General features: G+C 45.6%; 1 protein-coding gene across 2 annotated transcripts; it reads left to right on the forward strand.

Moving 5' to 3' along the window:
* The first annotated feature begins 1,579 nt into the window (after nt 1–1,579).
* On the forward strand, nt 1,580–16,292 carry LOC109869343 (interferon-related developmental regulator 2-like). Of its 2 annotated transcripts, XM_020459424.2 has the most exons (12): nt 1,591–2,064; nt 12,138–12,254; nt 12,467–12,554; nt 12,782–12,906; nt 13,266–13,423; nt 13,528–13,581; nt 13,717–13,895; nt 14,123–14,231; nt 14,466–14,594; nt 14,752–14,880; nt 15,100–15,192; nt 15,497–16,292. In XM_020459424.2, the coding sequence occupies exons 1-12, from the start codon at nt 2,025–2,027 to the stop codon at nt 15,575–15,577; spliced, it is 1,302 nt and encodes a 433-aa protein (XP_020315013.1). In that variant the 5' UTR covers nt 1,591–2,024; the 3' UTR covers nt 15,578–16,292. The 2 variants fall into 2 exon arrangements, 1 of the variants encoding a protein (XP_020315013.1); XR_002252017.2 differs by having other exon boundaries at nt 1,580–2,064; nt 14,752–15,192.
* The last annotated feature ends 627 nt before the right edge of the window (nt 16,293–16,919 follow it).

The raw sequence follows: 16,919 nt of genomic DNA on the forward strand, positions 1-16,919 counted from the left end.
TAGACCAGCTGGCAAGCGTCTTCATTTTCAACATCTCCTTGTCCCAGTCTGTAATCCCAACATGTTTCAAACAGACCACCTGTTTCTAAGAACCCAAAGGTAACCTGCCTAAATGACCATCGCCCTGTAGCACTCACATCTGTAACCATGAAATTCTTTGAAAGCCTGGTCACGGCACATATCAACACCATCATCCCAGACACCTTGGACCCACTCCAATTCCCATGCCGCCCCAACAGATCCATAGATGACACAATCTCTATTGCACTCCACACTGCTCTCTCCCACCTGGACAAGAGGAATACCTATGTGAGAATGCTGTTCATTGACTGCAGGTCAGCGTTCAATGCCATAGTCCCTCCAAGCTAATCACCCAGCTCTGGACCCTGGGACTGAACACCTCCCTCTGCAACTGGATCCTGGACTTTCTGATGGGCCAGCCCTCAGGTGGTGAGGGTAGGTAACAACACATCTGCCACACTGACCCTCAACATAGTGTCCCTTCAGGCATTTAGCATGGGCCCACCACATGCGCTGCTGCGACAGCTCAGTCTATTATCTATCTTATTGCCAAGTCACTTTACCCCTAGCTATATGTACATAGCTACATCAATTACCCCAGCAAGTCGACTTGGTATGGTACTCCCTATATTTAGCCATGTTATTTTTTACTTGTTATTGTTATTCACTGTGTATTTATTCCTCATGTCACTATTTTTATTTTTATTTTATCTTTGTATCTTTATCTTGAACTCTGCATTGTTGGAAAAGGATCCGTAAGTAAGCATTTCACTGTTAGATTACACCTACTGTTTACAAAGCGTGTGAAAAATACAATTTGATTTGACAATTTTTCTTAATTTTTTACTCTGCATCGTTGCAAAAGGGCTCATAAGTAAGCGTTTCACAGTAAAATTCACACCGGTTGCATTTGGCTCGTTTGACAAAATTGTTTTTTGTCGGACGACCCCAACAGCTGATTTGTTTTGGGGTATTATGGATACTGTAGTTTAGTCGAAGACGAATTCATGCTTTGGGCACTTAAATGAGAATAATCATATGACTACAAAACCCAGCTTTGCCTAATATATCTAATAAGAGGTGGGTCTGAAAGCAGTTACCAATTACCCAGGAGAAGATGGTGGATTTGTTAGAACTGGTGCTTTTACTGGTCAACCTTCTTATTATAGCCCAGTGTTCCTGACATGGTTTCGAGGCCTTTTCAGAATTCTTGCTCCCCTAAATGTGCTGTGTCAAAGGACACTTTGTTGGTAAATAAAATTGATTTGGGAAGGTTATCAACACGACTCGGATTGTGAAAAGCAGAAATGTCAGGTTGAAAATGATTGTGGATACAGCAACAGTTATTAGGGATAACAGTAGATGTTTCTGTTGACATGATTTTTAAATGCTGCTTAATCCTATAGTTAGATTGTCTGAGCATGATAGAGAAAGTTTGAAGAGGGATGGAGTTTTTGGGGAGGGTTTGATAGAAGTTAATGGGATTTGTTTTTTCTTAGTACAGAATTAGGCAAACCATGATTGATCGCACACTCCAGCGCAATAGGTGGCGGCATACACCTTAAACGTTTGTTTGTGGAACGCCATTATACCAAAGAAGAAGATGTGTGAATTTGGAACAGCAACGTGCTCGATACTCCATTCCAAACACTTTAAAAAACATGTTGTACCTCAATCTGGCATTGGATATCGGTTACCCGGGGACAGTCACAGGTAATGAAGAAAAACAAATTCCTCGACTTGTAAAGACAATTCCACATCATCTGCGGTGGTGAAACGTGGTACCACTAAAAACAAGTGGGGGATCGAGTCTAGCTAACGTTAATTATTTTTGTTTTTGATATATGGTGTCATCACACTAATTAAGATCTTGAATACATCGTGACCTCCGAGGTTGTTTTCAAAAGACTGTCAAGGCCTTGAATATTCATTGTTCAGTTTCGGCTCCGGGGGTGCCCTGTTGAGACTTGGAAGTGAATTTGTGAAGAAACCTGATTGGCGACATGCCAAGAAGTAAAAAAGGGAAACGTAGTTCAAACAAGGGTAAGTTGGCTAACTGCTGTCTTATTTGTTAACATATGTGTAGCAAAGGGCTAATATATATTATTTGCATCACAATCTAAGCTGGCATAAATGCTGTGCAACTGCCTGAATTGATCGGTTCCATATGGAACAAAGTTGCTACACTATAGTAGTTAGCTACTTTCTCATAGAATGACCATTATTTGTAGCAATGCATTGACAAACTGGTGTTTGATAATAGCTAGCTATCTAACACCTTATATAACTGCTATAACACACTATATATCTGTATAGTATGCAGTGTTTTGTTTGCATTCTGAGCTAGACAATTTGTTTATCTTGCTCAGTACGTTAGCTAGCTAGCTAGATTTATTTGCAAGCAATTTTGCCTTCGCTAGCTAACTTTGCTTGTTATAATTGACCACTTGATCATTTTATTTCATCATTATTTATGCAGTTAAGTCGATTGAGGACACATTCTTATTTACAGTGACCTGTCAAACATCAATAAACAACAATTGCAGTATACATAACTATCTAAATACACATCAATTACACAATACATGAAAAGTTAACACATTCAAAGTGACATTGCCACATATCTCTAACATAGTAGCTTGTGCACTGGGAGTATTCCTAGCAAGGCTGGTGTTAGTCTGAAAAAGAGACCTAATGGCATGTGCCTGTGATTTGTGGTGTGGAGTTGATTTCTTTGCCCTTCGACCCGAGATTCGATTCCTACTACCACTAAGATTCAGTATTTTGCAATGGAGGAGATGAGTAGTTGAAAGAGCAAGAAAAGGCAGGGTCACTGGTAGGCAGGTGGGCCACCAGGCAGTACAGTCAGAACCATGTATTGGTAAACAAAAGATGTAGGCCTATATCACAATACTGTATCTCTGTTTCTTGGCTTGCAATGGCTCGTAAATTCACTAAATTAGAGGCTATCAATGAGTAGGCTGACATCAATGTGCTGGAGCTCAGGGTGGTTCGCCTGGCTCTTCAACAGTTCCAGCCCTATCTGGTAGGACAACATTTCCTGATCCAATGGCTTGGGAGCTCTTGCCGTGGGCCCAGTCCCGCCGAATAGAGGCCTGGAGTCTACACCACGGGTTGGCAACCTTTTTTCTGTTGAGTGGCAATTTACAATTTATCCTACCATTTCTAACGATCTGCGTGCCTGTTATGATGTTCATATGTGCATTACAGCTAATTGTGTATTGAATGTTTAATTGCCCACAAACAGAAGAATTCCATAACTGAACGAAACATATCAAGCACTCGTAAGTAGACTCACCTCTTTATTTAAAAATAACTTAATTCTCTCGTAGCCTATAGCTGTCTTTGTTAGTCAAGTTGCAGCACTCCTGGGCTACAGCACACCAAGATGGTAAAACACAGTACCACAGGCGAAGTGTTGCCAACATCTGTTAACTTAGAGGCGCTGTCCATTAGCACCACGGAGCTCAACTATAGGCCTAGCTACATCAGATGAGCGATGCCACACCAAGGCGCTGTCCATTAGCACCACTATAGGCCGAGCTACATCAGATGAGCGATGCCACACCAAGGCGCTGTCCATTAGCACCACGGAGCTCCCCTATAGGCCGAGCTACATCAGATGAGCGATGCCACACAAAGGCGCTGTCCATTAGCACCACGGAGCTCCCCTATAGGCCGAGCTACATCAGATGAGCGATGCCACACCAAGGCGCTGTCCATTAGCACCACGGAGCTCCCCTATAGGCCGAGCTACATCAGATGAGCGATGCCACACCAAGGCGCTGTCCATTAGCACCACGGAGCTCCACTATAGGCCGAGCTACATCAGATGAGCGATGCCACACCAAGGCGCTGTCCATTAGCACCACGGAGCTCCACTATAGGCCGAGCTACATCAGATGAGCGATGCCACACCAAGGCGCTGTCCATTAGCACCACGGAGCTCCACTATAGGCCGAGCTACATCAGATGAGCGATGCCACACCAAGGCGCTGTCCATTAGCACCACGGAGCTCCACTATAGGCCGAGCTACATCAGATGAGCGATGCCACACCAAGGCGCTGTCCATTAGCACCACGGAGCTCCACTATAGGCCGAGCTACATCAGATGAGCGATGCCACACCAAGGCGCTGTCCATTAGCACCACGGAGCTCCACTATAGGCCGAGCTACATCAGATGAGCGATGCCACACCAAGGCGCTGTCCATTAGCACCACTATAGGCCGAGCTACATCAGATGAGCGATGCCACACCAAGGCGCTGTCCATTAGCACCACGGAGCTCCCCTATAGGCCGAGCTACATCAGATGAGCGATGCCACACAAAGGCGCTGTCCATTAGCACCACGGAGCTCCCCTATAGGCCGAGCTACATCAGATGAGCGATGCCACACCAAGGCGCTGTCCATTAGCACCACGGAGCTCCCCTATAGGCCGAGCTACATCAGATGAGCGATGCCACACCAAGGCGCTGTCCATTAGCACCACGGAGCTCCACTATAGGCCGAGCTACATCAGATGAGCGATGCCACACCAAGGCGCTGTCCATTAGCACCACGGAGCTCCACTATAGGCCGAGCTACATCAGATGAGCGATGCCACACCAAGGCGCTGTCCATTAGCACCACGGAGCTCCACTATAGGCCGAGCTACATCAGATGAGCGATGCCACACCAAGGCGCTGTCCATTAGCACCACGGAGCTCCACTATAGGCCGAGCTACATCAGATGAGCGATGCCACACCAAGGCGCTGTCCATTAGCACCACGGAGCTCCACTATAGGCCGAGCTACATCAGATGAGCGATGCCACACCAAGGCGCTGTCCATTAGCACCACGGAGCTCCACTATAGGCCGAGCTACATCAGATGAGCGATGCCACACCAAGGCGCTGTCCATTAGCACCACGGAGCTCCACTATAGGCCGAGCTACATCAGATGAGCGATGCCACACCAAGGCGCTGTCCATTAGCACCACGGAGCTCCACTATAGGCCGAGCTACATCAGATGAGCGATGCCACACCAAGGCCCCTGTCTTCGCTCCTTTTTAAAACGCATCTAGAGATCTTTGTATTCTACTTCCTGATTTTTCCATTGTTTTGTCGGGTTTGTAAGCTTTTCCTTTTAAGCTTCTTATTCCATTGCGTTGTGTATTTGTCTGACATGCAGTTGTGGTTAGCAGATTTAAAGCGATGGTCATTTTAATTTTGAAGTGTGCTTTTGAAGTGTGCTTTATTGTGACTTGATGGCCTGTGTTAGTGGTTTTATGTATATTTTGTAAAGCTGTCTAAATGTTGGTTTTATTTATGTTTTTGAATGATGGACAATATTCGTTTGAGTTTTACCAAGATAGAATCCAGATTTCATTGTGATGAGACACTTCACTGTTTTCAATTGCATTTATCAGACATTTTGATTGTTTATATGGAAATGTTGTTAGAACACTTGGAAATATGATTTATACATCTTTGTTAATAATAAATCATGTGTTTTAAATTGCTCCTCCATTCATTTTTGTGTAAGTCACATTTCAATATAGGCTACAGAACTACAAAGGCCAAATAATGTGATTAAAAAACTAACATTTATTTAAAAATACAAGGTTCAATTAAAAAGACAGACGACTGTTAGGCCTAACAACAACCCTAAACATAACAATGTGTTATCATGTCCATAACTACTGCTGAGAATCGTAGCCTACTCAGTCTCTTGTCTCACCCGTCTTATTCCCAATCCCCTGCAACACACACTCACACATGACTAATTGCTGAAATTTACTGGCATGAACATTACAAGGTTATATAATTTTGTATTGAAAATCACATTTTACCGATCACATCTTACCGATTTTTAAAGCGATCCTTGTCCCTGCTTTGCATTGCTGAGCCATGTAATATCTGGGCTATATTTGGAGACTGAGCTGCACACAGGCCTCTGAGTGGTCAGCCGGCAGCGTGAGGGGCTCAGTATTGACTTAATGTGTGAAAAGTTTGCATAGATACGTGGATTCGAATGCTGAAAGCATTGCACATATGCAACCTTCTTCAGACTGTCATTTCAATGGCAGGCTCTCCCAACATTGGATAATGGAGGCCCCTTGATTGCTCTGTCCCTTCCGGTTCTTTGCGCAGCTCCATGAATTTTGATGACCAAAGGGAGGATGCCTTGAGCTCGATCAGCTGCATTTCAACGTCCTCGGTTCCCATCCAATGAAACACAGACCGATCCAAGTCTGTCTGGCTTGATCAAAAAATAAAACATTGGGCCATGTTGCTTGAAGTCTTTTAAGTCTGACAGAGAACTCCGACTTTAGCTCCCCCATGTACACTCCGATGGCGTCAGTACTGACTATTGCGTTGACAGCCCTTTGAGTTGCTTGAAGTAGCGGAACGTTCCACTTTGAATATCCCGCTAGTAAACTTCTTCTAGCTTGGCAACGAATGCCTTCCATGCATGGAACACATCCAGCACTGTTTGGCCTGAATCCTGCAGGCGCAGGTTGAGCTCATTGAGGTAACCTGTTACGTCAGTGTGACACATCAGTTTTACAAGCCAATCCTCAAGCTCTGGGTAGTTTTGGCCCTTTTCAGCCAGAACGACTTTAACCTTATCCAAACACTCCACAAACTGTTCCAGAAACTTCCCCGCAGTGACACTGCAGTGAAGAGGCAAGTCTTGGTGGATTTGTTCAATCTCTTGCAACAGTGACCAAAACTGGCTGTGTCAGAGACAAGTGAGCAACAAGGAAATTCACAATTTGAACTACAGAAGCTATCACAGTACCTAAAATCGGAATTTGAAATCTTGGAACAGATTCTCTTGGTGAATGACAGTGTAATTTAACCACAGGGTGGCCAATCTAATCTTCAATCAGCTTTGCGAATAGTTTGTTTCCCTACCATTAGTGGGGGCACCGTCAGTTGTAATAGCGAATGTTTTTAATATCGACACCACTCTCCTCAAAATGATCTGTGAAGGCTTTTGCTACATCTTCCCCTTTAGTGTTACTATGCATGGGTTTTGGACAAAGCATCTCCTCACCTACCTGCTCTGAGTCACAGTATCTGACAACTGCTATACGTGGAATGTCATTCACTGGTGCGCAATGTCTAATATTAAAGAAGTCTCTGGGTATTGCTCAGAGACTTATGATAAGCTGGAGACCACACTGTCTACCAAGAGTTCTCATCTATATTATTTGTAGCTGTCTATTTACCACCACAAACCGATGCTGGCACTAAGGCCTCACTCAACCAGCTGCATAAGGCCAAAAGCAAACAAGAAAATGCTCATCCAGAAGCAGCGCTCCTAGTGGCCGGGGACTTTAATGCAGGCAAACTTAAATCCGTTTTACCTCATTTCTACCAGCATGTCACATGTGAAACCAGAGGGGGGAAAAAAACTCTAGACCACCTTTACTCCACACACAGAGACGCATACAGAGCTCTCCCTCGCCCTCCATTTGGCAAATCTGACCATAATTATATCCTCCTGATTCCTGCTTACAAGCAAAAACTAAAGCAGGAAGTACCAGTGACTCGCTCAATACGGAAGTGGTCAGATCGTCAAAGACTCCAGTCACCCAAGTCATAGACTGTTCTCTCTGCTACCACACGGCAAGCTGTACCGGAACGCCAAGTCTAGGACCAATAGGCTCCTTAACAGCTTCTACCCCCATTTCGTGGGGCTCCCGAGCGGTCTAAGGCACTGCATCTCCGTGCCAGAGGCGTCACTACAGACCTTGGGCCGAATCCAGGCTGTATCACATCCGGCCGTGATTGGGAGTCCCATAGGGCGGCGCACAATTGGCCCAGCGCCGTCTGGGGTAGGCCGTCATTGTAAATAAGAATTTATTCTTAACTGACTTGCCAAGTTAAATAAAGGTTACACAGACACCAAACCCAACTGACCAAAAAGTTATTTTGTTGGCATTTACATATGTTCCCATTACCTGTAAAACATAATCAAAACATTTCTTTCACTTACTTGCTGTGCTGTTTCATTGTTCATTTGTTCAGTCTTTTCATTCTCAACCAAGATTACATCATACATGTCAAGCAGTGAAGTTTCAGCTGTCTGTCCGTGGCGCCTGTTCCTCGGTGCGTACCGTCTCTACGTCCGTTTCCATCTTGTCTCTACGTCCGTTTCCATCACGTTTGTCCGCATATGCTCCTCCTTCGGATGAGCTGGGTGTTATTCCCCCCCCCCCCCCCCCCCCCCCCCAAGTATGCTGTGCCCTTAGACACTTACATTACACAGTGGCTGGCAATACGACAGTCTGATCGGCTATTCGTTTGCTATGGTGAGAGTTCTTGGCCAGAACCTATCGATACAAAGACTCACATTGGATTGTGGACACTTACACTTACTACAGCATATCGGCTGTAGGTATATACTTATACCTACTAGAGGAGTAGGTATATCGTGGTCACTGCTTTGAGGAGTTCCTTTCAATGACATTTGTGCCTCGGCCAGTTGCCGAGGCGCATCGTCTAGCACCTGTTTCTAGGTATATTGAGTCATTGTTGCCCCCACCAATGAGGTCGGAACTGCTGTGGTGGGTTTTGCCCAAACCCTGAGTGGGAACGGAGGGACATAGCCCTGAGCTCAGTCCTACGGGACTTTGCTCTCTTTCTGGCCCTTCCCTAGTTCACCGATTTTGAATCTGGTATTGTGATACCATATTGGCGTGATCCAATATAGTGCTAAATATCAAAGGTTACTTATGTAACCACGGTTATGTGAGCTATTGGATCTCTCCAATCCTCTCTGATCTACGGCTCCTCAAAGGACACGAGGTGGAAGTAGTGTGGCGGCAGCTATTTAAGGTGGTCAGTCGCAGAACTACCCAGTACACGGGACTAATCTCATATTCTTTCTTGGCACCTCGGAAGGCTACCATATTGGAGTGATCCAATGGCTCCCATAACCGTGGTTACATGTGTAAACTTAGTTGTCTGCCTTTGTTTAATGTTGAAATCAAGTGTCCTTCCTGGATAAGATGCTTTTCTTTCTCAGAATCAGACTGTCATTGCTGAATGCTGAGACTTTTTTCCACGTGTACAGGTGGCCAAATGTCAGAAACATTCAAATTACGGATCCTAAGGATCTTCTGCCTATGTATAAAGGAATGTTTTTATGCTCATTGCACATTCATAAACTAGACAACTAGCCCGTAGGCCTGGCTAAAATGCAGCTGGCGGTGAAACTCCAAGGCACAACTGAAACTGATTATTCATTTTCCACCATGTTCATTGATATTCCATATTTTAGTAGGGTCAGTTGGTACAAATGGTATGGATAGGAAGGTTAAGGCCTTTAGGACAATGTCTCAATGTGTTTCTGCGTCCATATGACCGATTCTGTTGGACCAAACCTCAAATGCAAATAGCGAGTTGGAACTGCTTTCTGTCAGTGAGGAAGAAGTGATCTTCCGTCTTTGTTGTGAGTGGCAGGGCGAGGGCCTTGGTGTGTGCGACTGGGAAGTTGCACAGAAGGACCGAAAGAGACGAGACCAAAAAGACAAATGCTCATATAAACAAACAAATTAAACCTTGATTCTTGCAGGACTGGCATTTGGAACATTGCGTTCAAACATAAAGTAGAATTGATTTGATCTATCGCCCAGCCCCAGTCCCTAGGCTGGCAGGGAGCTCCGCCCCCAGTCCCTAGGCTGGCAGGGAGCTCCGCCCCCAGTCCCTAGGCTGGCAGGGAGCTCCGCCCCCGGTCAATTGTGGTCTGATGTGGGAAGTGCACATAACGTGAGGACTCAACACGTCTCCCGACGATAATGGACTCAGACTAGGGGTCAGATTACTGAATGCTCAAACTCCTTTTTGTCACATGTACAGGTGGCCAAATGTCAGCATAGTGGTAGAAACGGTAAAATGACATATTCTAATGAATGTTTGCTCAACTGGAATACTTTAGCTAGCTATCTCCAAGTAAAATCCATGTTTATAACAACCACCGAGTAATCTATTTTAGATATCTCCATGTGACCAGTAGTAAATATGGTAGAATTAATCTTATTGCTGTTCAATTGATGAGAATGATCAAACAGGACAGGTTGCATAGAGAAGGTCTGAACAGGCTTCCAGAGAAGTGTCTGGGGAAAGCAAGAGCTGCACTGCTGAGAGCAACATGAAGAAGGAGAGGAGGTTTACTGTCTTAAGTCTCTTCCTCCATCCATGGCCAACCTTTCATCCCTTCTCCCTGCACCTGAACCCCTTAACAGGCTGTCACAGACAGGGGGTTATACAGTTGTATCTGTTGGCAAGGGCCCCGTCTCTCAAAGGTAACACAGCAGGACTCCAACCCCTGGCCTGCTTCAAATCTTATTCACCGTTCATGTAACCTGGACCCACGTACTGGACCTGGACCCACGTGTCCCTACATCACCTGGACTAATTGGACGCCCATGGCCATCTGTCAACTATTCCCACTTGACCATCACATCCCAGTACTTCTCCACCCGCTTGTCTAACTCATCTTTACCGTTCGTCATTGTTACAGTTCATATGATATTGCATGGCTCATGACTTTACAGGTTTAGTAGCTAGGTTTGAATATTCCAAACGATGTCCTCGGGAGTTCATTGCCATATGTTTTACCCTGCCTCATGTCACTCCGGCTGGTCCCAGGACTCCCAGCCTTCTCTCTCCCTCTCTGTCCTACTAACACTGTATCCACATCTTGGATACCCCCAGCTCCACCGTCCCCTCTGCACATGTTGGCCAACTCACTGACCTAACTCCTCTCATAGAGGCTTCATTCAGAATGCTGCATAAACCATGGCATTACCATTCTTCAGCTTTCCCATATCTTACACCCTGTGTTTGTTTTTTCTTATCTGTGGTTTCGAGCTTAGGCAGCAGAGAAGTTGCTTATGTTTTGAAAAGCTCAGTTAAAGACCCAATTGGCCAAGACTAAGTTTTGAGACTTGTGGGGACAGGAAGCCCCTTCATCTCACTGGCTGTGTCTGGAAAAGAAAAGCCCTGTCACACTCTCAAGCGCCTCCCCTTGGCATGACTGAGGTGCAGATACTTGTGGAAAGCTTGAGTGATTGCCATAGGCTGACACGTGCGTAGTGTTGGCTGTGAACACTCTGCCTGGGGTTCAAGGTTGAGTACCAGTAAGTCACGTGACTGATAAGGGTCCACTCGGTACAGTATGATCCACCTACTCATTAAAGGGCTTTTCTTTATTTGTACTATTTTCTACATTGTAGAATAATAGCGGAGACATCAAAACTATAAAATAACACACGTGGAATCATGTAGTAACCAAAAAAGTTAAACCAATCAAAATATATTTTATATTTGAGGTTCTTCAAAGTAGCCACCCTTTGCCTTGATGACACTAAATGAATGGACATGCTTCCTGGAGGCCATTGTTGATACAGTACTTTTGGTCATGCAGTGTATTCTAGTAAATAGTAAATGACAATGTGGAGCCTGGTCAGGCTTCCCCCAGCCCTAGAGCCATTCAACAAGGAGGTGATTTTACAGCTTGATACCCTGCATCAGGTCTGTCATCCCGGTGAACTTTCCCCCAGTAAAACTCTCTGCTGGGGCTGTGCTGGCTGATTTTTGGGGTTCAACCTGGGGATCCAACTTCACTGATAAACTAAGAAAGGTCTGTCTTGAAGGATGAATTCCTTTGAGCCTAGGTATACTAGGTCTTGATCACTGGAGTAAGGCAGTGTGGCCATGTGTGACTATATCCTCACTGTCTCCGCCATCTGTCAGGATAGGGCCACAGTCTGGTAGCTGTACTAGGGGCAGTGCCAGTCAGTTGGCTCGGCTGTGTCTGAGGGATTAACACTTCAGGCAGCGGCCGCCCGCAACCAGCCTTCCCAGTTTAGCTGCATGTGACGTGCCTGTGTGTGTCAGCACTGGGGAGAGAATAGACTTTGGTCTCTACAAGGGTCCTCAGATGTCATTACCGACAGCTGAGTGAGCCACTGACAGAGACAACGTTCACCTCAAACTCACACTCCTATCTCTCTGCATCTCTTTCCCTTTCTCTTGCTCTCACCTACTATCCTCCACTCTCCTTGTTCTTTCTATCCTCCGTTCTCTCTCATAGGGGGGAGGAATGGGGTGAAGGGTGGGTCTGGTGCCAGTGATGATGACCTGGCGTCTGATGTGCTCAGTCACTACAGCAGTGCCAGCGAGAACGCCTCGGTGCTGGACGACAGCCCAGGTGGGTACACACACACACACACACACACACACACACACACACACACACACACACACACACACACACACACACACACACACACACAAGCTAAGTCAACATTCATGTGCTCTCACACACCTAAACACAGGTGCATCATCCAAAGAAGTGTCATGCAGTTGAGATCAGCTCTTTGTTTTGGTGCTTACCTGTCGTTTCCTCTGTGTCCACCACAGGAGCAGGTGAGCCACTAGATGAACAGACTGCCCAGGAGGAGACCGAGGACAAGCTGAAACAATGCATAGACAACCTGATGGACAAGAGGTGGGTCTCGCAGGATTTAAAATGTTTTTACAGGGGGACTTACTGTACACCTAACTTCCCAGAAAACTAAAGCCACCAACGTTGCTAGTACTTGGGTAAATGGACATGAGGAACATAAGATCAGCTTCAACATAATGGTGTAGTGTAAGAGGTGTCCTCTCATAACTACAGCGTTAGGCAGCTGTGTGGAGACATACTGACGTGCCCCTTCCTCCTGTCCCTCGCAGTGCAAAGACACGCCTGGCAGCCCTGGAGTCTCTGAGAGGGGCCTTCTCATCCAGGCTGCTCTGTGACTTCCTGACAGAGAGACGCCTCACCATCAGCGACTGCCTGGAGAGGAGCCTGCGCAAGGGTGAGACTGACACCGTGCGACTGTCTTTGATGATGGTGGAGGGAGGAAGCTAGAGGCTGAATTTACCTACTCAAACGCAGGTTACTTTAGGTGGTGCTAGGCCAAGGAGATGAATTCGACCCGCACACACTTTTTGGTCTACCATGCCTTTATTTGGCTGGAAAATGAACATTGCTGATCCAGTGGATCATCTTCAAGGATACCTGAATTTAGTCTCTATGAATTCAGAGTTTTTCTTGACAAAGTCCTGCAATAGCCTGACTTCTCTTGTTGACCTTAAGGATTGTAAAAGGTTTCTTACCCTCCACCCCTTTTTCTCCCTCTGTTTCTGTCCATCATTCTCTCCATTCTCCTCTCAGGTGGTGGAGAGGAGCAGGCTGCAGCAGCCACAGTGTGTGCCCAGCTGTGTGTGCAGCTGGGCGGGGGGGACGAGAGCGAGGAGGGCTTCAAGATCCTTCGACCCGTACTCAGCGCCATCGTGATTGACGGCTGTGCCAGTGTGGCCGCCCGCCAGAGTGTGAGTGTCACCATTGGCCTTCACCACAGTTTTCCACTGAAAGTGCATGTATTCTTATAAGCCCACTCAGAGTTGAAGAGTTCCATCTTTGTTTTCCCTGTCAGTGTGCCAGTGCTCTGGGTATGTGCTGCTATGTTTCTGCTGCGGAAGATGGAGAGGTGAGAATCTCTAGAAATCCTTTTCATTCTATTTCTCTGTAGCTGGAATAGAAACGTAATATGGCAAATCACGTACTTAATTTAATGTTTCTCCTTCACTGTCTGTCTTAATCGCTCTCTCTCTCGCTCTGGCAGGACTTGGTCAAATCCATGAGTCACCTGGAAAGTGTGTTCACCACGTCGTACCCCAACTTTGAGGGCACCCTGCCCACCCCCAAGGCCGGTACCCCTGGGCTCCACAGCGCCGCCCTGCACGCTTGGGCTCTACTCGTCACCCTCTGCCCCGCCTCCCGCCTCACTGTGCTGCTAGACATGTGAGGGAAACACACAGAACAGGGCAGCGTCTTAAACGACACCAATCCCCATGTACTAAAGTGGTGCAGTACAAATTAGTGGAATAAATGGGGAATAGGCTGCTATTTCACATACAGACAGGATCTTGCCAATGAGGGGAAAAACAGCAAGATGGCACCTTCAATAAAAAGTTCATTTAACCTGTCGGTTTGCTCATCTCACTTCCTCTGTCTCCTATTGTGCTCAGACATCTACTCAAGTTACAGGCCTGCCTGGAGAGCAGCGATGTTAACTACAGGATTGCTGTCGGGGAAACCATCGCCCTGCTGGTTGAACTGGGAAGAGATATAGACAGGGTATGTTCTGCCTCGTGACCAACCAGGGGCTGTAGGTTTAGCCTTTTAGATCACAATGAATAAGATTAGACATTGAGGACCTGATCCTAGATCAGCAGTCTTATTCTGAGACACTTTGTGAATACAGTCCCTGGTCTTATTCACACAGGCTCAAACACAATATGGAGCCAATGTAGATCCCATGGAGAGGAAGTGAGGAAATATCCCTCCTTATCCTTGTGTTTTTCTCTGTAGGAATTTGAAGACAGCGACATGCTGTGTGAGTGCCTGAAAGGTCTGGCCACTGACGGGAACAAACACCGTGCCAAGAACGACAGGAGGAAACAGCGCTCCATATTCAGAGAGGTGCTGCACTACATAGAGGTGAGGAACCACCCGTCCCTCCACATACACTTCTAACGTTGCTTAATGGGTTTAAAATTCACCCCAGACCAGTCTCTCTAACTGGAGACCATAGGTCAGTGTGAGAAATAAATACATATATATATATATAGTTATATTCTCTCCCCCTCCTGTGCAGAATGAGGACTTCACAGAAGAGAAGATCCGCTTTGGTGTGGAGGGCATCTACATTGACAGCTGGATGCGCAGGAGGGTCTACGATGCCTTCAAAGAGGTGCTGGAGTCTGGAGTGAGACACCACCTTCAGGTTAGGACAAATTCTAGGTCTAGAAGTGTTTGTGAGGTAAGTATACTTTTTTACAGCAGAGATATCTGGTATCTCTGCAACCAACAATGTTCTAATCAAATGTCTGAAAGGGTTTTGATGCTTGTTTGCCTATGCTTTCTCATGTATCATTTAGCAATTGCTAATAGTCAGCTTGTCATTCTATGATATTTAAGGGTGTGCCTGGTCTTGTCTATGTAGTTTAATCCGTTGCTGAGGGATATCTTTGGCCTGGGACCCCCTCTGATTCTGGACTCCTCCGTCAAAGCCAGCAAGATCTCCCGTTTCGAGAAGGTGACCCCACATCCTATGAACTTTAAAATCTCTGTAAACCCACCAACAGATTACCACTGCCCTGAAACCATAACCACTGCCCTAACACCAGAAAATACTGTTCAACAACCACACACATATCATGTGAGATCTCCACTGTCTAATGAAATATATGTTGGTTAAACAAAATGGAGCTGCCCATTAGCTTCTTTAGCAGGTACTATGACATGTTATGGGTTTGCCTAGTCTTCACAGGACCCAATAGAAACCTGCCCTCCATATTGGTATTCTTCATTTTGAACCAGTTGATTTATTTCCCTCACAGCATCTGTTCAACTCAGCGGCCTTCAAAGCCAGGACTAAACTAAGGAACAAAGTGAGGGACAAGAGAGCAGATGTGATGTGAGGAATGAAAGAGCGGATTGGAGGAGAGGAATTGATGGAACGTGCCTTGGCCCCATAGGATGGAGACCCTGAGGAGAAGAATACTGGGGTATATTTATTGAAGTGAAATGTTTGTAACGTTGCAGATAGAAATATAGTGAATAGAGCTGACATGATTTCCTTTTCCAAATGACAAACAATCCTATCTGTTCTTCACAGTACATTTCTATAGGAATGTTCTGTAACGTTACACCCTCTTGAATAGGCCCCTTGCCCAAACTCATCTCACAGGACACAATGGCTGCTGCCAAACCAGGGACTTTGCAGACAATGCAAACGCGTGTGCGCGCATGTTTTTTTATTTGTAATTTAACACTACATAATAAAATCATGACACCTACGGGACGCCTGAAAATCAAACAGAAAGGTGGTTTATTGTATCTTTTTATTAATATTTTCGGAAGAATATCTTAACCATTTCTTGTCATGTACAGTATTTGATTTTCTCATTTATTGAAAGTGGGAGAACAGTACATAGATTTTTAAAAGAAGTTCTGTTTACAGACTTCAGATATGGGAAGAGGACAAGGAATGTAAGTTTGGGTGTTTTCATGTATATTTTTATGCTGGTTGGTTGTGCATATAATCTATACATGTAAACTGAACAACAATATAAAAGCAACATGTCGTGTTGGTCCTGTGTTTCATGAGCTGAAATAAAAGATCCTAGAAAGGGCTTATTTCTCTCATTTTGTGCACAATTTTTTGTACATCTCTGTTAGTGAGCATTTCTCCTTTGCCAAGATAAGGTGGATGGATTATCCAAAAACTGATTACGGCATAATCATTAAACAGGTGCACCTTGTGCTGGGGACAATAAAAGGCCACTCTAAAATGCGCAGGTTTGTCACAAAACAGTGTCACAGATGTCAAGTTTTGAGGGAGCGTGCAATATCCACCAGAGCTGTTGCCAGAAAATGTTCATTTCTCTACCATAAACTACCTCCAATGTCGATTTGGAGGATTTGGCAGTACGTCCAACCGCAGACCATGTGTAACCATGCCAGCCCAGGACCTCCACATCCGGCTTCACCTGCGGGATCGTCTGAGACCAGCCACCTGGACAGGTGATGAAACTGCGGGTTTGCAAAACCGAAGAATTTCTGCTCAAACTTTCAGGAACTGTCTTGGAATCTCATCTGCATGCTTGTTGTCCTCACCAGGGTCTTGACCTGACTGCATTTCAGCATTGTAACCAACTTCAGTAGGCAAATGCTCACCTTTGATAGCCACTGGCACGCTGGAGAAGTTTGCTCTTCACGGGTCAATCCTGGTTTCAACTGTACTGGGCAGATGGCAGACGG

Source organism: Oncorhynchus kisutch, linkage group LG24 (assembly GCF_002021735.2).
Source record: "Oncorhynchus kisutch isolate 150728-3 linkage group LG24, Okis_V2, whole genome shotgun sequence".
In the NCBI taxonomy this organism is placed as follows: domain Eukaryota; kingdom Metazoa; phylum Chordata; class Actinopteri; order Salmoniformes; family Salmonidae; genus Oncorhynchus; species Oncorhynchus kisutch.